Source organism: Salvelinus fontinalis, chromosome 19, assembly GCF_029448725.1.
Source record: "Salvelinus fontinalis isolate EN_2023a chromosome 19, ASM2944872v1, whole genome shotgun sequence".
NCBI classification, from domain to species: Eukaryota; Metazoa; Chordata; class Actinopteri; order Salmoniformes; family Salmonidae; genus Salvelinus; species Salvelinus fontinalis.
The window spans coordinates 10,411,963-10,434,204 of record NC_074683.1 but is presented as its reverse complement, the minus strand read 5'-3'; the positions used below and the strand labels follow the sequence as shown (position 1 = coordinate 10,434,204).

The window sequence follows — 22,242 nt, the reverse complement described above, 5'->3', positions numbered from 1 at the left end:
CATTGTTTATGAACTGATACGCAAAATGACCATGGATTCAAAACTTATTATACAAACCTCCACGTCTCCTGATGTACTGGCCTGTCTCCTGGTAGCGCCTCCATGCTCTGGACACTACGCTGACAGACACAGCAAACCTTCTTGCCACAGCTCGCATTGATGTGCCATCCTGGATGAGCTGCACTACCTGAGCCTCTTGTGTGGGTTGTAGACTCCGTCTCATGCTACCACTAGAGTGAGAGCACCGTCAGCATTCAAAAGTGACCAAAACATCAGCCAGGAAGCATAGGAACTGAGAAGTGGTCTGTGGTCACCACCTGCAGAATCACTCCTTTATTGGGGGTGTCTTGCTAATTGCCTATAATTTCCACCTTTTGTCTATTCCATTTGCACAACAGCATGTGAAATTTATTGTCAATCAGTGTTGCTTCCTAAGTGGACAGTTTGATTTCACAGAAGTGTGATTGACTTGGAGTTACGTTGTGTTGTTTAAGTGTTCCCTTTATTTTTTTGAGCAGTGTATATATATATATATATATATATATATATATATATATAATGTGTATATATATATATATGTACACTACCAGTCAAAAGCTTTAGAACACCTACTCAATCAAGGGTTTTTCTTTATTTCTACTATTTTCTACATTGTAGACATTATATATATAATATATATACAGTATATCACAAAAGTGAGTACACCCCTCACATTTTTGTAAATATTTGAGTATATCTTTTCATGTGACAACACTGAAGAAATGACACTTTGCTTCAATGTAAAGTAGTGAGTGTACAGCTCGTATAACAGTGTAAATTTGCTGTCCCCTCAAAATAACTCAACACACAGCCATTAATGTCTAAACCGCTGGCAACAAAAGTGAGTACACCCCTAAGTGAAAATGTCCAAATTGGGCCCAAAGTGTCAATATTTTGTGTGGCCACCATCATTTTCCAGCACTGCCTTAACCCTCTTGGGCATGGAGTTCACCAGAGCTTCACAGGTTGCCACTGGAGTCCTCTTCCACTCCTCCATGACGACAAAACGGAGCTGGTGGATGTTAGAGACCTTGCACTCCTCCACCTTCCATTTGAGGATGCCCCACAGATGCTCAATAGGGTTTAGGTCTGGAGACATGCTTGGCCAGTCCATCACCTTTACCCTCAGCTTCATTAGCAAGGCAGTGGTTGTATCGGAGATGTGTTTGGGGTCGTTATCATGTTGGAATACTGCTCTGCAGCCCAGTCTCTGAAAGCAGGGGATCATGCTCTGCTTCAGTATGTCACAGTACATGTTGGCATTCATGTTTCCCTCAATGAACTGTAGCTCCCCAGTGCCGGCAGCACTCATGCAGCCCCAGACCATGACACTCCCACCACCATGCTTGACTGTAGGCAAGACACACTTGTCTTTGTACTCCTCACCTGGTTGCCGCCACACACGCTTGACATCATCTGAACCAAATAAGTTTATCTTGGTCTCATCAGACCACAGGACATGGTTCCAGTAATCCATGTCCTTAGTCTGCTTGTCTTCAGCAAACTGTTTGCGGGCTTTCTTGTGCATCATCTTTAGAAGAGGCTTCCTTCTGGGACGACAGCCATGCAAACCAATTTGATGCAGTATACGGCGTATGGTCTGAGCACTGACAGGCTGACCCCCCACCCCTTCAACCTCTGCAGCAATGCTGGCAGCACTCATACGTCTATTTCCCAAAGACAACCTCTGGATATGACGCTGAGCACGTGCACTCAACTTCTTTGGTTGACCATGGCGAGGCCTGTTCTGAGTGGAACCTGTCCAGTTAAACCGCTGTATGGTCTTGGCCACCGTGCTGCAGCTCAGTTTCAGGGTCTTGGCAATCTTCTTATAGCCCAGGCCATCTTTATGTAGAGCAACAATTCTTTTTTTCAGATCCTCAGAAAGTTCTTTGCCATGAGGTGCCATGTTGAACTTCCAGTGACCAGTCAGTATGAGGGAGTGTGAGAGCGATGACACCAAATTTAACACACCTGCTACCCATTAACACCTGAGACCTTGTAACACTAACAAGTCACATGACACCGGGGAGGGAAAATGGCTAATTGGGCCCAATTTGGACATTTTCACTTAGGGGTGTACTCACTTTTGTTGCCAGCGGTTTAGACATTAATGGCTGTGTGTCGAGTTATTTTGAGGGGACAGCAAATGTACACTGTTATACAAGCTATACACTCACTACTTTACATTGTAGCAAAGTGTCATTTCTTCAGTGTTATCACATGAAAAGATATACTCAAATATTTACAAAAATGTGAGGGGTGTACTCACTTTTGTGATATACTGTATAATGTGTATATATATATATATGTACACTACCAGTCAAAAGCTTTAGAACACCTACTCAATCAAGGGTTTTTCTTTATTTCTACTATTTTCTACATTGTAGACATCAAAAAACTATTAAATAACACATGGAATCATGTAGTAACCAAAAAATGTAGATTCTTTAAATAGCCACCCTTTGCCTTGAGGACAGCTTTGCACACTCTTGGCATTCTCTCAACCAGCTTCCCCAGGAATGCTTTTCCAAGGAGTTCCCACATATGTGGAGCACTTATTGGCTGCTTTTCCTTCACTCTGCGGTCCGACTCATCCCAAACCATTTCAATTTGATTGAGGTCGATGGATTGTGGCTGGTCATCTGATGCAGCACTCTATCACTCTCCTTCTTGGTTAAATAGCCCTTACACAGCCTGGAGGTGTGTTGGGTCATTGTCCTGTTTAAAAACAAATGATAGTTCCATTAAGCCCAAACCAGATGGTATGGCGTATCACTGCAGAATGCTGGGGTAGCCATGCTGGTTAAGCGTGCCTTGAATTCTAAATAAATCACAGACAGTGTCACCAGCAAAGCATCCCCACACCATAACACCTCCTCCTACATGCTTACGGTGGGAAATACACATGCAGAGATCATCCGTTCACCCACACCGCGTCTCACAAAGACACAGCGGTTGGAACCAAAAATCTCCAATTTGGACTCCAGACCAAAGGACACATTTCCACCAGTCTAATGTCCATTGCTCGTGTTTCTTGGCACAAGCAAGTCTCTTCTTATTATTGGTGTCCTTTAGTAGTGGTTTCTTTGCAGTAATTCAACCATGAAGGCCTGATTCAAACATTCTCTTCTAAACGGTTGATGTTGAGATGTGTCTGTTACTTGAGCTTTGTGAAGCATTTATTTGGGCTGCAAATTCTGAGGCTGGTAACTCTAAGGAACTTACCCTCTGCAGAAGAGGTAACTCTGGGACTTCCATTCCTGTGGCAGTCCTCATGAGAGCCAGTTTCATCATAGCGCTTGATGGTTTTAGCGAATGCAATTTAAGAAACTTTCAAAGTTATGGAAATGTTCCGTATTGACTGAAAAATATATATATTTTTGCAAATATATATATATATAGATTTGCAAAAAAATATATGGGGATTGGAAGTTATGCAGACAATTACATTGATGGAAGCTACAATCTATCTACAATATTAAAGCTGATTTACTCCTTAAAAAATAACAAAATAAAAACATTGCTCAGTATTTGTATTATTAATTTTATACATGATTTTTTACTTATCTTTATCAAGGGCGCCAATAATGTTGGACCCACTACGCTTCTTAGGTGTTGGACAACACAAGTGATCAAATATAAATGAGCGAATGTATAAACGGTAGAAAGACGATGATCATGTGCACTGAAACAAGCCATGGATAAATAATGCACATTTCTATTAAACACCTTGTTGTTTGATGAGGATTTCCTCAGTCACACTATTTATTATTGATGCCGCCGCTACTGTTGGCAAAAACCCAAAAGGGATTGCAAACCGAAGCTTTTCTGTTCAATCATTGTTCTGTTGTGTAACTCTAGATCTGTAAAATGATTATTCATTTATTTTTATAATAGCCACCACAGTATACATGTTACTATGAATGCGAGTTGATGTAATCACGAGAGAGGACGTTTTGTGTAGGTTAAGGTGTGTCACTTTAAAATGGGGAGGACTGGAGGATTTTATAGACGTATTATGAACGTCATGGAAAATCTGTAGAAGTAGACTATGCGTAAACAGTGCTCCGGTGTTCCCTACAAACTATCAACTATAAACACATTAGTGACAGAATAAACACTGCTATGCATTCAATCAACTGGGTGACCTCGATGTAGCGTTCAAAAAGGGGTTTTGAAAGTTTAGCTGAAGATCAGCAAGCGAAGAGGCTGTAGGTCCTCTCATACTGCCAGCTGTGCTCAAAGTTATGTCCGGAAAAGGAATTACTATGTAGAAGTGTTTATCTCAAAGCAAGAGTAGTATAATCTAACAATAGTTCATTCTCTGTGATGAGTTTATGATAAAAGTGAACACTGACTGGCACAGAGTTGGATGATCATCATGAGATCGATACACCCACAAACACTCTTACTCTAGAATTGAAATGGATTTCAAGATCAATATCACATTGACATAATAGAACAGACTTTTAAAGCAACATGCACTGATTGCTGTGTGTGATATAGTGAGGAATGGGTGGTGTACTGCATAGTACTCACTGTAAATTGGGGGGAGGGTGGGTGCTGAGAATGTTTTGGAGGGTGCTGATTTTTCAGGGGGTGCTGCAGCACACTTGGCACCCTTACTTCCCGTGGCTATGCTTGAGGGCGGTTTCCCAGACACAGATCAAGTCCATTGGAAATTATTTTGAGTCTGAGGACTAGGCTTGATCTGTGTCTGTGAAACTGACTTGAAAAGGGTGTCTGTATAGCTCAGCAAAAATCTACATGAAGTGCAATCACGTATCTATAAACTTCAGTAGGCTACAGTATTTTTCTTTTGAATGCTTCCATGGGTGAAATGCATTATTTTCAATATTCTACACTAGTCAATTTCATTTTTCTAATTTTGTGACACCTAAGACCAAGAAGTTACACACACTTTAATCCCTTTGATATTTCAGTGGGAAACAATCCTCCCATCGCTGGCACCCAGCTGAGATGAGATATAATGGAATTGCCCCAAAACCAGTCCAAAGGGATTTGTCACCGTCGCTTGAATCCCACAATTACTGATGTTGGTGAATCATTACGCAAGGAGGCAAGGAGACATTACCCAGTGCTTATTTTAGACTCACTACCTTGTCTCCGTGTGACAGGAGTCTCTGTGTGTTTCTCTCTTTGACTCAGACTCATGATATGGCCTTTTGGAGTAGTGGGAGAAGGGGATGCAGTGCCAATTAGGTGGAGGGAGTGAACAGGGGTGATGATTGTGTCTGTCTTGCCGCAATTTGGAGCTGTCAGTGGCGATCAAGATCATTGACTACCTCCACCAATCATCAGAGCTCTGCACCAATCAGCAGGTCTATTGCAGGCTCAGACCTGAGGCCTTTTTATTGCCATAATCAACACCCTGGAGATGCCCTGTCCCTCAACACTAGTCATTGGCTGCGTCCCAAACGGCTCCCTATTCCCCTCAAATTTAACTCTGAACCTCGAAGCCAGTTCCACTGCTTTTCTCATTGTTCACCTCTCATCAGGGACTGGTTTAGACGTGGGACACCAGTTGGGTGCAATTAATTATCGGGTAGAACAGAGATTACACCTGGCTCCAGACATCGTAGGTTAAGAGTTGAATACCCCTGCCCTATACTGTATACTGTACAGGGCCCAGTATGTACAGTAGGGAATATGGTGCCATTTGGGACACATACAGCAGCAGCAGCTGCACATTAGGGCCTGGGAGGGGCACTTTGGTGATTTGATGTACAACATCATGGGCTATAAATAGCTCTCTGAAACCAGACTGGGGATTCACTGTTTCTGGGTGTAAAGGCGTCAGTCATTGATTCATATCGCTGCAATTCCTCGTGGCAATGTTTTTTTGACAGACAGTCAGGCCGTGAAGCAAGAATCCTTAATGTGCACGGATTCGACATTTTTGCTCTGTGTATACCATCAGATCCTCCATAAACCACTATCTTGAAACAGAAAACGGTCAGAGATTCAGGATGAGATGGGATGCTCTCATGCCATGCTCCAGAGTATTGCTGTACTCCAGAGTATAGCTGTAACAATTCAACATGTCATTTCATCAAATTGTGATCTACAAGACAACCAATACTCAGTATGATTATCTGTAGCTACTATCCTCCTGTTAATGATGATCACCACCACCCTATAATTCTGAATTGTCCCCAAACACATTACAATTATGAGTTGCATTTCTAGCCTGAATCAGTCCTTGTGAATGAAATCATCAAACGCGTCGGCAAAAGTCTAGTACTACAGAGCGTCTGCATCACAGTGTGAGATCCCCCCCACTAGCTCAGCGACATCATTACAGTGGTGCTTCAGCAGACTGACAATTGTTCTCTGCTGGATATTAAACAGCTCCACAACATTCTCCTGCGAGCGATTCACAGCAACTCGTTAATGAAACAATCACACTGCGCTGAAGGGGAGGTTCAGTATTATGTCCAGAAAAACATACAGCCTACTATTGTGATCTAAATTAGACATCTCAACAAAGTTGCTGCATGATTATGTTTTTTTGTTGGAGGAATGAGGCTCCTCTAAAATGGTGTGTGTGTGTGTGTGCACGTGTGTGTGTGTGTGTGTGTGGATGTGTTTAACTATACTATTATAGTAAACAAACAAATGTGATCAACTGGGGACATTTTGTTAGTCCCCACAAGGTCAAATGCTATTTTCTAGGGGGTTTAAGGTTAAGGTTAGAATTAGGTTTAGGGTTAGTTTTAGGGTTAGGAGCTAGGCTTAGGGTTAGGGTTAAGTTTAGGGTTAGGGAAAATAGGATTTGAATGGGACTGAATTGTGTGTCCCCACAATGTTAGTTATACAAGACTGTATGTGTGTGTGTGTGTGTGTCAGAGAGAGAGTGTGCACGCATGCCCGTGTGAGATGCGGTTAATTCAAGGATTGGACTATAAAGCCACACTAAGACTCGTTAATAGGCAGAAGTGGAACGTATTATCAAAAGCAATGGACTACCTTAAGCAAGTAAGTAAACGTCTAGGTGTGCTTTTAGTTTCTTTAGTGGAAAGTCAAGTATAGCAGGGGCACTATTCAATCGAAACCGGCACCCGGTAATTGCCGTTTTCCCATTTAATTATATTTTTCTCATGACTCATGATCTACAATTTGAATGTGGCTCCTCACCAATTAGTTATTCAGTGGGAGCTTTACACACACACACACACACACACACACACACACACACACACACACACACACACACACACACTTTCAAAGGCAGTTATAAATAGGTGTGGCGTACTACAGCTGCCTTTTCTTTAATCAACCCTGTCTGTTGAGCCAGTACCTTACCTATTCTCAGCCCTACAAGTTACAGATGCATTCGCCCCAATTTATTAAGGAAATTACCAAGTATTGCAATCATTCAAATAAATGAAATAAATGTTTAATAATGCAATAAATAATTAGAATACAATACAATTAAATACAGGAAGAGAGAAGATGCTTCGATGAAAGTAACAAAAATGATACAATCTTAAATCCGCTTTAATAACTGGATGATGCTAAACATAGTTTAGGTTAGGTCAGTTTTCACAACTCATAGTCTACCACAAATTTATTCAGGGTAATCTAATCATCCATCTCTATATGACTACTGTCTGACCATTTCAACTAATGGGTAACACTTCATTGAGTTAACTTCATTGAGTTACTCAGAGTATAGTGTTGAATGCATACTCACATTCAACCAAATTGACACTTATGTATGAGATACTTTTAACACTTTTGTGCTTAGAGGATTTTATCTAGGGAAAATGGCAATATCATGAATTTCTCTGTAATGACTGCCCATAAAATGCTTAATGACATATTATTAGTTTTAAAGACCATTTAACAAACAAAATGTCCTATTTGTAATTAATATATATAGTGGCTGGGGACTTTGGCCGGAGACGCACCCTGTAGGCTATGCTGCCGTCCATCAATCATAACACATCATAATGGGCCATGTCAAATGCAATTCAGTTAACTCTGATGGGTCGCCAGATTGATTTGTCCTCAACCACCAGGCAGGCAGGAAGCATGATTTTGGAGGAAGTAAAACAACTGTAGTCGTTTTTTTAGTTTTAACTCTGTCCATGGAGCACAGGGACACAGGTGGCCTATCAGAATGCAGCAGATTGTACTGTGGCTTCGTCCTCCTTGGTCTGGGTTGACAAGACAAATCATTTTGTGGAGGTGCTGTTTGGTTCCCCCTGGGGAGCTGGGGGTGGTGCTGATGCCCAGATGAGGTGAGCCAGGAGCAGAACAACAGATGCTTTCACTGAGGGGAGAGAAGCCGCACAATGGTCTATACAGGAACAACTTTATAATGCAGACAGAAAATGAGAGAATGTCAGTCACTGCAGTGCAATAAATAATAGTGTGCGTAAAATTACATGTATTTTAAACCATCTAAACCACACAAAAAAAGGTATGTTTATATAATGAATGTAAATAATGTGCATATATGCCTATGTCTAAGACAGTAAGACTGTAATAAAAAAACATCAGTCCATCACTTCAGAGAGAATGAATTGACCAAAGCATGATAAGTCCTAGCGGATTAACAGCATACATTTGTCAATTGATCATGTTTAAGGTCCCCAGACAAATGGTGGTCTAAATTCTAATTTTGGTCATAATGCATATCCTACACCCTATGAATAGTTGGGTTGCTTTTTAACCCAGCATTTAGAGTGTACATATTTCCTGAGCATCTGATATGGAACAAACACAGTCAGGCAGGTTTCCATTAAAACCCAGAATGATCAATGGGACCAGGACGTCACACATCAATTGTGGAAAAACCAACCCTTATCATCACATTGGTTTCAGTGGTCCACCATTAGGCTGCAAGACAACAAGGTGCAAATGTCACACACTCTCTTTCAATGTGCCCTGTCAAATGAATGCCATTTGCACAATTTGAATAGAATATATAACATTTACATTTACATTTAAGTCATTTAGCAGACAATCTTATCCAGAGCGACTTACAAATATATAAAAATGTTTAGTTTGCGATATGATAGTAATAAATATATATATTTTTTTATATATTGGTGTTGAAGAATTGTTATATTTTGAAAGGCTTTGTAATAAAGAATGACCTCAATACAATTTGTCAGATGCTTTTATCCAACTTTGCCTGCATGCCTACATTTTACGAATAGGTGGTCCCGGGAACCGAACCCACTACCTTAGTAATACAAGCGCCACGCTCTACCAACTAGACCTACTGTAGCCATGATTTTCTCAAATTAACACTGAGCACAGATTGATGGAAATGCTCAATCAAAAGGAAAAAATCTTGAACATAATTAGGGGATTCATTTATTCCAATAAACAAAACTAGAGTTGTTGTTGTATTGTTATATCTCCAACGTTCATGCATTTAACCTCTCATTATCTACAATTCTTCAATAGAAAACGCGTTAGGCACATAGATTAAATCATTATACTGTCTTGCACGTATGCAAAAAAAAAACATACAATATGCATTTTTCAAACATTCATTCATCCCCATTGCTTTAGCAATATGAGACAGTATTTGAAGTAAAACACGATTGTCACTTTGACAAAAAGGCTATAACAATTAGAGAGCGTCTAGATATTAAATTACATGAGTGTTTGTCAAAAAGTGAGAGCTAATTTCGGCTAATTATTGGAGATGTGCGTGTCTACAGTGTCTAAGTATAGGCCTGTTCTGTCCTACATTTTCGCCAACTGTCGAGAACAGAACAATAGAAACTGGTTCTTATGTGGATACTTGACCATTCATGTATCTCTGTCTCTGCTGTTGGTGAAAAGTGGATTCATCATCTGGGCATCAGTGGTAGGACAAGTCATTTTGACAAAGTCTCCCAAAGAGCCCTTTAGGCTACTAATATGCACCAACAATGACTGCTTCTACCTCTTTGGATGGTCTTCTGTCCGTCACCAAAAAGTTGATCATTCCCTCTGACTTGATGAGAAGATTGCAGCCCAAAAAGAATATACCGAAAACCACCGTGAGCGATAACACGCACATAACTGCTATCTGGACAACTCTCATGAGAAAGAGACTTCTCTCATCCGGAGTCGCCGCCACGAAGCCATTATCAGTCACCACCGATGAAAAGTTACAACAAAATATATCTTCAGTCTTGTTGAAAAGTCCTGCACTGTCCGTTTGATTGAAAGCGGTAGAATTCATCTCCACTTTTCAATGTTCAGTTGGCACAACAAAAAAGAGCCAAAAGAGCACTTGATAAAAAAAATCCAGAGAAATTCCCCACAACTGCAGAAAAAGATGCTTAGTGAGTAAACACCTTTAAATCAGGTAGGACTATATTTGTTCTGGTGTCTATCAGTCTGCTTTGGCGTCGCATTACTTGACGTTTCCAAGTTCCCTCTTCACAGCCTCAGTGCATTTATGATGTTACTTACAGCAACCCGTGGTTATTATACCTGGTTGGGTGAAACCATTTCAGAAAGCACAGGAGACTGCTGTTTTCCAAGAGCATACAGCAATAGCGCCGCCATGAGCATGAACCATGCGTAATTGTATGGCTGAAAACCATTTATAAAAAAATTAAAATTAACTAGGCAAGTCAGTTAAGAACAAATTCTTATTTACAATGAGGGCCTATCCCGGACGACGCTAGGCCAATTGTGGGCCGCACAATCACGGCTGGATGTGATACAGCCTGGATTCGAACCAGGGACTGTAGTGACACCACTGAGATGCAGTGCCTTACACCACTGCGGCACTCGGGAGCCCATGCGACTGCCCATTCCATCCATTCCATTAATGGGAAAAAGACATGCAATTCGGTGAAAACGTGAAACATTGGATTACATTTCCAATAGCGCTTTGATTTTGTATAATGTAGTTGAGCAAATATTTATTGTAGCCTACCATCACAGTCTTTACCACTGTCGAACCCGCATTCTTAAACTCTAATTTCAGATGTGGGTACAATGTGCTTAAACTAGTTCGCATGACGCGTCGGGTAGTCAGGGTTGTTGCTTTTATTTCGGAATCATTCCATTGGTCCTAATCGACGTGAAGGCCAAACTCTGTCGTCCCTGCACTTCTGGCAAGCTAAATCAAGTGCACGTTATAATCAATACTTTTATTGACATCTAGTGGATGTCATGTAGAATATCTAACAATACTGAAGTAAATGTATAAATGTAAATCATTTATTTATAAATCATTTAAGGATTACATGCATGCATTTTCGTTTTCCAATTACATCCAAACGCATCAATTCAAAATCAAATCAATCAAATCAAATGTATTTATATAGCCCTTCTTACATCAGCTGATATCTCAAAGTGCTGTACAGAAACCCAGCCTAAAACCCCAAACAGCAAGCAATGCAGGTGTAGAAGCACGGTGTCTAGGAAAAACTCCCGAGAAAGGCCAGAACCTAGGAAGAAACCTAGAGAGGAACCAGGCTATGAGGGGTGGCCAGTCCTCTTCTGGCTGTGCCAGGTGGAGATTATAACAGAACATGGCCAAGATGTTCAAACGTTCATAAATGACCAGCAGGGTCAAATAATAATAATCACAGTAGTTGTCGAGGGTGCAGCAAGTCAGCACCTCAGGAGTAAATGTCAGTTGGCTTTTCATAGCCGATCATATGATCAAATGTTATTTGTCACATGCACCGAATACAACAGGTGTAGCGGGGTATAGACCTTGCAGTGAAATTCTTACTTACAACCCCTTAACCAACAATGCAGTTTAAGAAAAATAAGTGTTAAAAAAGTATTTACTAAAATAAACTGATGTAAAAAAAGAATAAAAAGAAGCAAATAGAAAAATAACAAATAATTAAAGAGCAACAATAAAATAACAGTAAAGAGGCCATATACAGGGGGCACTGGCACAGAGTCAATGTGCGGGGGCACAGACCAGTCGAGGCAACACATACATGTAGGTAAAGTTACTTTGCAAAATAAAAATAAAATAAAAAGAGAGGGGGGGCAGATAGTCCGGGCAGCCACCTGACCAGCTGTTCAGGAGTCCTACGGGGGGCAGAAGCTGTTAAGAAGCCTTTTGGACCTAGACTTGGCGCTCCAGTACCACTTGCCATGCAGTAGCAGAGAGAACTGTCTATGTCTAGGGTGGCTGGAGTCTTTGGCAATTTTTAGGGCCTTCTTCTGACATCGCCTGGTATAGAGGTCTCCCGGGTGGCGCAGTGGTCTAGGGCACTGCATCGCAGTGCTAGCTGTGCCACCAGAGTCTCTGGGTTCACGCTCAGGCTCTGTAGCAGCCGGCCGCAACCGGGAGGTCTGTGGGGCGTCGCACAATTGGCATAGCGTCGTCTGGGTTAGGGAGGGTTTGGCCGGTAGGGATATCCTTGTCTCAGTATGTAAATGTAATAAAATGTATGCACTCTACTGTAAGTCGCTCTGGATAAGAGCTTCTGCAAAAAAAAAAAAAAAAAAAAAAAAAAAAAAATCCTGGAGGGCAGGAAGCTTGGCCCCAGTGATGTACTGGGCTGTACGTACTACCATCTGTAGTGCCTTGTGGCTGGAGGCCGAGCAGTTGCCATAGCAGGCGGTGATGCAACCAGTCAGGATGCTCACGATGGTGCAGCTGTGGAACTTTTTGAGGGTCTGAGGATCCTTTCAGTCTCCTGAGGGGGAATAGGCTTTGTCGTGCCCTCTTCATGACTGTCTTGGTGTGTTTGGACCATGATAGTTCGCTGGTGATGTGGACACCAAGGAACTTGAAGCTCTCAACCTGCCCCACTACAGCCCTGTCGATGAGAATGGGGCCGCGCTCTGCCCTCCTTTTCCTGTAGTCCACGATCATCTCATTTGTCTTGATCACGTTGAGGGAGAGGTTATTATCCTGGCACCACACTGCCAGGTCTCTGACCTCTTCCCTGTAGGCTGTCTCATTGTTGTTGGTGATCAGGCCTACCACAGTTGTGTCGTCAGCAAACTTAATGATGGTGTTGGAGTCGTGCGTGGCCATGCAGTCATGTGTGAACAGGGAGTACAGGAGGGGACTGAGCACACACCCCTGAGGGGACCCCGTGTTGAGGATCAGTGTAGCAGATGTGTTGTTACCTACCCTTACCCTGGGGGGCGGTCCGTCAGGAAGTCCGGGATCCAGTTGCAGAGGGAGGTGTTTAGTCCCAGGGTCCATAGCTTAGTGATGAGCTTTGACGGCACTATGGTGTTGAACGCTGAGCTGTAGTCAATGAATAGAATTCTCAAGTAGGTGTTCCTTTTGTCCAGGTGGGAAAGTGCAGTATGGAGTGCAATAGAGATTGCGTCATCTGTGAATCTGTTGGGGCAGTATGCAAATTGGAGTGGGTCTAGGGTTTCTGGGACAATGGTGGCTACAGACGTGAGTGCTACGGTTCGGCAGCCATTTAGGCAGGTTACCTTGGTGTTCTTGGGCAAAGGGACAATTCTGGTCTGAACTATGCATATCTTTTAAATTATTATTATGCCCAATGTTTGGACAGAACTATAGCTCTAAGACCTAGCCTACTGTACATTTGCTGTATTGATATGAATGCCTAACTTTGAAAATACTTATAAATGTAATGCGTTTCGGAAGCTGAAAGATTACAAAATGTTTCATTATTGGGATAATAGACATGAACAATATTAGGCATATTTTAGGCTACACCTCTGGCCCTCCCTGGTTCGCAACTACCGGTAAATTATCAGCAGATGGCAGTGTTTTATACTATTTGATGTAGAAAAGTGACACCACTGTTTGTGAACAGAGCTGTGCCAAGAAAGTCTAGGTTGCAAAGCTGGCATACTCAACACATTATCTGTGTATCAATTCAGTTTGGTTGTGATCATAATCAAGGCCAGAATGAGAAATTATTAATTATTCTGGGTAATATTGGTTTGTAATGTACAAAATGTGTTATATTTATCTAGGTTTAACTGGCATATAATTATTATTATTATTATTATTATTCATATAGGCTATATTGACCCATTACTCAGGAAGCACCAAACTACAGTCACACAGTTTCAACCAACGAGTTATAACTATTTATTCATGATTTACACAGCCTACATTTTTACAAATAATTAACTGTGTAAAAACTACAGTACTTACATTCTCATATAGCCAACATATCATTCACATTAAACTCAAAATTAGGAAGGTGTATGTACAGTATTTGAGTATTGTGCGTAGGCTATTTCCCATGTGATAGACACGGAGAGAAATACATTTACCAGACGCCCTTGGTGCTATGATCAGGGCTTTATGATCGACAAGACTTACAGCCAACCACGGATGAGAAAAATTACATTTGCCAGTACTGCTTTCATGTTAGATTGTACCAGAACGTATCGCTTGATCGTCTGCGGTTACCCGGCTATATATGATTCTTTCGGAGAATAGGTGGATCCAAAGACATCATTTGCGCTGCATATCAAATAGAATGCAAGGGAACTCGTTTACAATGTATCGGTACGGGTCGGGTCGTGACCACTGCAGTGCATTCTGAAGAGGGACAAGGAGTAACGTTAATAGGTATCACGCAATAACGGTTGCCAACCAGCAACATCATAGGGACGTGAAATTATGCTCTTCATTCATATATAGGTTTCCTGTCTGCGGGACCTTTGGATTGATTCTTTGATTTAAATAGAATAATATCGTAGGTCTACCATTTCAAGCAATCAAACATTATGTGAATTAGGCTATTAGTGTTGTTAACCCAATGCAACATGTTGTTGGCAGTAGAGACTTCATCGTTGCATTTATTGATTCACAGAATACGTATTTTCTGTAAGTATTGAAGTTTTGTTATTTTTACTGTAGCCTACAAAATTACATTTTATGAATGACGTGTTTTCATCTTTCAGCATTCAGACAATGTCATAAGGCGGCTACAGAAGAAATGTTCGTTTGGAATACAGCCCAGTGATCCATTTATATATTAAGTCTAGACTGTCAATTAGATATTCTTGTTTGATTGTATTCTTGTTTGATTGAATACTAATACATATTTGCAACATTTGTTGTAACATTGTTACTAGGATTCCAATTAGAATATCTTAGTCTTGGCTGTAGAAAGCAGGCCAAAGTTGTAGCCTGGATATAGGCTAGACCTTTACTTCTGCAGCTTTTTGAAGTCAATAGCCTACTCATCCATCATAATGACTGGATTATCGTGGAGATCAGATATCATGGATAAAATGTAGTCATACAATTTGGTAGTAATTTACCTCTAGATATATAGGTGTGATTTAGGGTTGGGGTCAATTCGAAGTCAGGCAATTCAATAAGTGATTTGAATTTTAAAACCCGAAAATGGAAGAATCTTGAACATACAGCGCTTATCTTTTTGAGCTTATTGAACAGTATTTGAAAGTAGATGGCCTTCAATTATTCAATTGGAATTTCAGTTTACTTCCTGAATAGACTGCTTTGTGTTAAAATTGAACCAAACCCTTCAGTGAGGCATTCGTAACAGTAAATGAGTTGCAGGGCAGGCGCCAGAACGAATCAGTTGGATGGACATTTGATTTCTATAGGCAGGCATGTATTTTTCAAGTGACCTCTTATGTGTGGCTCTTGCACATTTTTTTATGGGTGTTATAGTAAAGACTCAAAGCAGCTCTTGAGTTTCAAGTTTGGGGAAGCTTACAATTTATCCTAACATTTATACCTATCTGCATGCCAGTTATGCGCATTTTTGTGGAACAGTTTCATTTCATTAATAACATTTTCCTTTCTCAAAATCATTGTCACGTGGTTAATCATAAAAATATGAATTAAAATGATACAAATCTGAAGGTTAAAATTCAACTAATGCAAGAGCATCAGCCTCTACCATATTGATACACACTGGTCCATTGGCGCCAAAATAAATGAGCGCATTGAACTCCGAGATAGCCTATAGCCCAGGCCAATACAGCAGTAGGCCTACACAGGCCTAAAGCAGACAAATAAAAACAGTAGAAAATATCCTGATGAAAATTAAGGTTCTTTCAATCGCATTAATCTCTATACTCAGCCTGTCTGCCTCCCTTTCTGTCTCTTTTCTTGAGCTATCGCTATGTGAAGTGCTACATTGTATCAACCAGCCTATATTTTGTCCCTCAGAGTTTCCCGTGCCAGTGAGCTCGGGACAGACAGCTGTTTTTTTTTTTACAATGAATATAAAGAGACTTCATTGACTTACTGTTGAAGAAAACATTCATGAGAAGCAAAGCTATTAGTTATGGACGTGGTGAGTTAATTAAGACAATCAGAAACCAAATCAAAACTCGTAAATTATGGTTATGAATAAACCCTTCAAACAACATTTCCACTCCGAGAATAAGAATGGTAACATTAAATGACTGTCATTAATACATGTATTAACATAAATTAGTGTAACCAAATGATGGAGATTAATGGTACATTTAGTAAGCCTACTGGTGACATATGTAAATGGTGAATTGATCAAAAATAAACAATCAAGGGGCAAACAATTCACACAATGAATGCTCAAGAATTGGTAGAAGACAGCTGAGCCAATTCTGGAGAGCTGAGTGCATGCAATCTGGAGAGAGACAGGCCATATCTTCACCACATAACCCTCCCCTCCTTCTTGTCTCAACATTTAAAATTAAACTCAAGACACATTGTCTTCACACATTAGAGATGTTTTTCACTGACAACTCAATAATCAGCTAGCCATATTGCCACGCACACTGCCCAAATTGAAGGCTTCCCAAATAGGTATAGACCTATGCACTTGTGGTTTGAAACAATAGATAGCAAAAAAATCTATTTGTATTTAAAAAAAAATGTCTCCCCAATTTTGATCTTGCTTCATCGCTGTAACTTGCCTCATCGCTGGGCCTCACATCGCTGGAACTCTTGTAACTTCCCAATAGGTGAAGGTCAAGTCATGCGTTCTCTGAAACATGACCTGCCAAACCGCGCTTCTTAACACCCGCCCGCTTAGCCCGGAAGCCAGCCGCACCAATCTGTCGGCGGAAACACCATTCACCTGACGACTGAGGTCAGCCTGCAAGTGCCCAGCCCACCACAAGGAGTCACTAGAGCACAATGAGCCAAGTAAAGCCCACCCGGCCAAACCCTCCCCTTACCCAGACGATGCTGGGCGGATCGTGTGCCTCCCTATGGGACTCCCGATCACGGTCGGTTGTGATACAGCCTGGGATTGAACCCTGGTCTGTAGTGATGCCTTTAGCACTGCAATGCACTGCCTTAGACCGCTGTGCCACTCGGGAGGCCCCACAGCTATATAAGAAGCTAATGATCCTCTATGGTCCTCCAAGTCATGCTCTCTGGTGAAGTATTTTTAATTATTTTATTTAGACAGGAGTAATTATATAATTTTGCCTGAAACCAGAGATCTGTAGGCCTATATAATGCCATTCCATTTTCTGCGTTCCGTCCATTATTATGAGCCATTCTCCCCTCAGCAGCCTCCACTGGTGTACATATATCTTATGCCCATAGAAACGCATTGGGCTCAGTCTGGACAGATTTTACGAAACAGCGCCCCTCTGTCTTACTATAATATATTCTGTAGCCCATGTATCTGATGCTGTCTGGCCAGAAAAAGTATGACATGCATGTCTACAAATACTGAGACAGAGGGGCGCTGTTTCGCTCGCTCCGATGCTTTATCTGAGATTGACGCTTCTTTCTGTCGGCGCCCGTCTCTGTCAAATAAATTATCAATATTTCCGTATTTTATTTGGGTAGGCAAGGAGGTACAGTAGGGTGGGCCAGGCCTCCTAATGCCCACCCATAACGCCAGCCCTAAGGAGTAGTAGCCTACAGTGGGTTGGTTCTAAAATAGGTCAACAAGTTACGTCTCACTTAGCCTATTTGTTATGGACATGGTGTCTTCAGATCAGTTCAGATGTATAAAACAACAGATGAGACTCAATATGTTCCCTCTAGCCTCTATCTGTTAGTTGCTGAGTGAAAGGAGTGTGTCCTTGGCTTTCCACCACATCACAACCTGTGGGTTGTCTCTCACTTTATAATGGTCTTAATCAATAGAGTGGTACTATATTTACATTACACCAGGGTTGACCAACCCTCTTCCTAGAGATTTACCGTCCTGTAGGTTTTAAGTCCAACTCTAATAAAGCATAGCCTTGTATGACCATGCTGATCTCGCGAGATTACATAAATGTCTTTCGCTACAATTTCAACTGTTTTACTGAGTTACAGTTCGTATAAGGAAATCAGTCAATTGAAATTAATTAATTAGGCCCTAATCTATGGATTTCACATGACTGGGCAGGAGGCGCAGCCATGGGTGGGCCTGGGAGAGCATAGGCCCACCCACTGGGGAACCAGGCCCAGCGAATCAGAATTAGTTTTTCCCCACAAAAGGGCTTTATTACAGACAGAAATAATCCTCAGTTTCATCATCTGTCCAGGTGGCTGGTCCCGCAAGTGATGAAGCCGGATGTGAAGTCCTGGGCTGGCGTGGTTACACGTGACATGGTTACACGTGGCGTGGTTACACATGGACTTAATGCAAAATTCTCTAAAATGATGTTGGAGGTGGCTTATGGTAGAGAAATTATCAATAAATTATCTGGCAACAGCTCTGGTGGACATTCCTGCAGTCAGCATGCCAATTGTATGCTCCCTCAAAACTTGAGACATCTATGGTATTGTGTTATGTAACAAAACTGCACATTTTATTAACCCCAGCACAAGGTGCACCTTTGTAATGATCATTATGTTTAATTAGCTTCTTGATATGCACACCTGTCAGGTGGATGGATTATCTTGGCAAAAAAGGGATGCTCACTTAACAGGGATGTAAACAAATTTATGCACAACATTTGAGAGAAATAAACTTTTTGTGAGTATATACAATTTCGGGGATATTTTGTTTCAGCTCATGAAACATGGGACCAACACTTCACATGTTGCATTTATATTTTTGTTCAGTGTATATATATATCTATACGCTCACCAGATCAGGATGCAAACGTGCGATAGAACAGCAAAATATACTGCATTTATGTTTTACCACGCTGCTCACCTCCGTTTAGTCAACAAAACAAAAACAATTACAAATGCACCTGGGGCGACCAGTGGCGCTGTTTCACCTTTTGCCGATCTCAGCTTTAACTAGTTGAATCAGGTATGTTGTGTTAGGGTTTGACTGAACCTACAGGACAGTAGATCTCCAGGATGAGGTTTTGGCAGCCCTGCATACACTAAAGAAGTGTTTCCAATAGATATGACACTAAAGTGTTCCCTCATGTACTTTAGTAGCACAGCAACCCATTGGATTGGAGCGATGGACAGATTTAAGAGTATCAGCCCTATAGTCCATCCGGATAATCATTTCCTGTATCCTGAAGGCCCAACGCTGGATGATTTGTGCTGATTTCTCATATTCTGAAAATTTAGAAAGATTGAACTCAAAGTGCTCTCTGTCATAATTGCTGACATCAGGTCCCTGTACACGAGAGAAGTTCAGTTGGCTTCTGGATTGTACTCAAGTACTTCAGATAACTGTGTTTGTGATCTAAGAATAAACCAGTCAGAAATGGTAGAGAACATTAGACCTTAATTGACCCTTCGCTAAGCCCCGCCCCCCTTGGTTACTGTTGCAAAATCGGACAACATTTTCCCAGGAAGCCCAATTCCCCCTTCTAACCACTGGCGAAGTCCCCTTACGATGATCTCAAACTGTGTTTTTAAAACACAATGAAATTAAACACAGACTACCCCTGGTATGTTGTGGTGGACTGTCATTACAGTTGCTACACAGGAACCTGGTAAAATGAAGGTTGTAGTGTGGCTAGCCACTGGATGGCTCTGAATGCACTGTCAGCATGCAGCCAAAGTTACTAACCACTTTTGGAGCTAAGTAGTGCTCTTAAATCATATCCTGATGTCGACAGCAGATTGTTGTTTTCATAACATTCTAACATACATTTAGAAAAAACAAGTTATATTAACTGGCTAGCTAGCGTTAGCAATGTTGGGTGGTCAATAAGACTGAGAACTAGCTAGCTAACTAGCTGAACTAGCAAACAATGTAACAAAAGTATACTTTTGGATTCTAAAAATACTAAATCAACAGGCTCTACATTTCAGGAATCACAGTAGCAAGTACCCCTGTTGCACTGTTCAATTATTTAGTCATTTAAACAACTAGTTTTTGGATGAAAACTCTTTGATTTTCTAATGCCTCAGTGGCTTTGATGTGATTCAAACGTAAACTTGCCAGAGGTTTTGGACTTGATGACAGTTGCTATCCATTCAAGATCTGTGATTGGTTGCCCAAAATTCTTTGGCAAGGCTTAGCAAAGGGTCAATTGCCATTGTTTGAGCAGCCTTGCTTGATGAGTAGAAGCCTATGGATAGTGTAACTGTCACAGTGCCTGAGCTGTCAACTGATGTAACACTTTTGGCCCCGTGGGTAAAGCACCAAAGCTCTGGTGAGGTCAATAATGTTTGATGTTGTTTAGACAAGTGTTTCAGCTGAATTGTGTGCTGTAATGAAGGGAGAGTCTAGAGGCGAAAGAAACGCACACCTATTTAGGCGAGGTGCTGGCAGGCGGAGTCGAACACTTCAAAAATATAAGGAGAGCCGCACACTCTAGTAATGAAGGAGAGACCTTGTTGCAGTGCACTGCTCAACAGACAGGAAATATGAATCTGTGCAGATGGTTGGACTAATGACCCAGCCGCTTCAGAGGGGACCGTTAGTGTCACCTGCAGCGTAGTTGGTGGCACCAGACCCAAACATAGCACTCGACAGTACCAAGCAGATGGTCGAGCAGAGACGCAGCAGACATGATCAGATTTTTTGTTAGCAGAAATTACCATCAAATGAAATATGGTGAAGGTAGTGTAAGTAAGGTTCCATGCCCAGTGTTACTAGGTGTTGGTGTCTTGGATATCAAGCAGAGTCATGGAGTTTTTGAAATACATGATTAGATTTAGATCTGAATACCTTATCACCAAAATCTATACATGGGTATACATTTGTATGGTTTGGGAAAGTCCTTTGCGACTGATGACAACATTGCACACAAGGGAGTCTTTCTTTTATTGGACTGTCATTCTCGAAGTCTTTTGGGGGTAGTGTCCAACATTAGATAACCTACACATCTGGTTAAGCTTTGTAGGCCTACTTATGACAGTTCAACCAAAAGTTACTTTGACATTTTCGGTAACATACTGTACTTTTGTTTTTGTTTACGGTAACTTAAAGGTAACCTGCTGCCAGTAAGTTCCTGTAAAAACAAACATATTACCATTTTTATAATGTAGGTATGGACACCTTGGCTTGTTTTTGAATGAGGCAACAGTTAGCCCAGGGCAGGCTAGTCATCTACTGTGATGGACATAGACAGAGAGCAGAGATGATGCTGGTAGTAAAGACAACACTACTACACTGCCCTATGCTGGAGGAGAATGATATGGACATGAGATCAGTCAGGTGTCGTGGGGAGGAGCCTAGAAGGGTGTTACAAGAATCATCCATTGGCACATGGCCTTGAGCATATTGGAGAATGCGGGTAAACAAAAACGCAATGACACGCACGCACAAATACACATGCAAAAACACACAAACATGCGCACACACACACACACACACACACACACACACACACACACACACACACACACACACACACACACACACACACACACACACACACACACACACACACACACACACACACAGGGGATTTCTGTTTACATGTATTATTTTTGCGTGGTTAGATGATCGAGTTTCTAGAAACTTAATGCACCACAGAACAGTCTAATACTAGATTTTGTGTGTAAGACACAAAATATTTGATAGTCTATTATGTCATTATGGCCTCCTTGCATCACCAAAATAAAAATGTAAGACTTTGGCATCATAGATATTATTTCTTTACAATAATGCAAATGTTTCAGTCACACAAGCCTTACTGTACATCATTAAATTGGATTGGAGATTGACATTTTTAGAAGGAAAATATAGCATGCTCTATTTGAGTTGTGATCTAATCAATCACTATCTTGCCGGAGTTGTTGTCAGGTAGCTATGTAATGGTTCATATTACAAGTAATGTCTCCATTTTGTTGTCTTCAGACTGACAGCTGCTTCTTATAGAACTGTCTTGTCTGGAAGCTCCTTTGTCATTTGACATGCACACGGTTTCATACAGGCTGAATTGAATGCAGCTTGTTCCCTC

The 22,242-nt window shown here is 41.3% G+C and overlaps 2 protein-coding genes across 5 annotated transcripts in view; one reads left to right on the top strand and one right to left on the bottom strand.

Moving 5' to 3' along the window:
* Nucleotides 1–7,446: 7,446 nt before the first annotated feature.
* On the bottom strand, nucleotides 7,447–10,496 carry rprma (reprimo, TP53 dependent G2 arrest mediator candidate a). Of its 2 annotated transcripts, none has more exons than XR_008753539.1 (2): nucleotides 9,974–10,064; nucleotides 7,447–8,341 (listed from the first exon to the last, which is right to left on the bottom strand). XR_008753539.1 is itself a non-coding variant. In XM_055870729.1 (2 exons), exon 1 carries the CDS (start codon nucleotides 10,253–10,255, stop codon nucleotides 9,944–9,946), a length of 312 nt encoding a protein of 103 aa, XP_055726704.1. In that variant the 5' UTR covers nucleotides 10,256–10,496; the 3' UTR covers nucleotides 7,447–8,341; nucleotides 9,835–9,943. The 2 variants fall into 2 exon arrangements, 1 of the variants encoding a protein (XP_055726704.1); XM_055870729.1 differs by having other exon boundaries at nucleotides 9,835–10,496.
* Nucleotides 10,497–14,341: 3,845 nt separating this feature from the next.
* The window catches only part of LOC129816345 (polypeptide N-acetylgalactosaminyltransferase 13-like), an 80,653-nt gene continuing 72,752 nt past the window's right edge, over nucleotides 14,342–22,242 (top strand). For 2 of the 3 annotated variants that reach the window (XM_055870728.1, XM_055870726.1), the window contains exon 1: nucleotides 14,342–14,830. The gene's annotated coding sequence lies outside the window, so the exon portion shown is untranslated. The remainder of the gene's footprint in view (nucleotides 14,831–22,242) is intronic. The other variant, XM_055870727.1, reaches the window with a different exon arrangement.

What these genes read in the sequence shown, in the direction of transcription:
- rprma (XM_055870729.1), bottom strand. Translation starts at nt 10,255, where the DNA reads ATGAATTCTACCGCTTTCAATCAAACGGACAGTGCAGGACTTTTCAAC.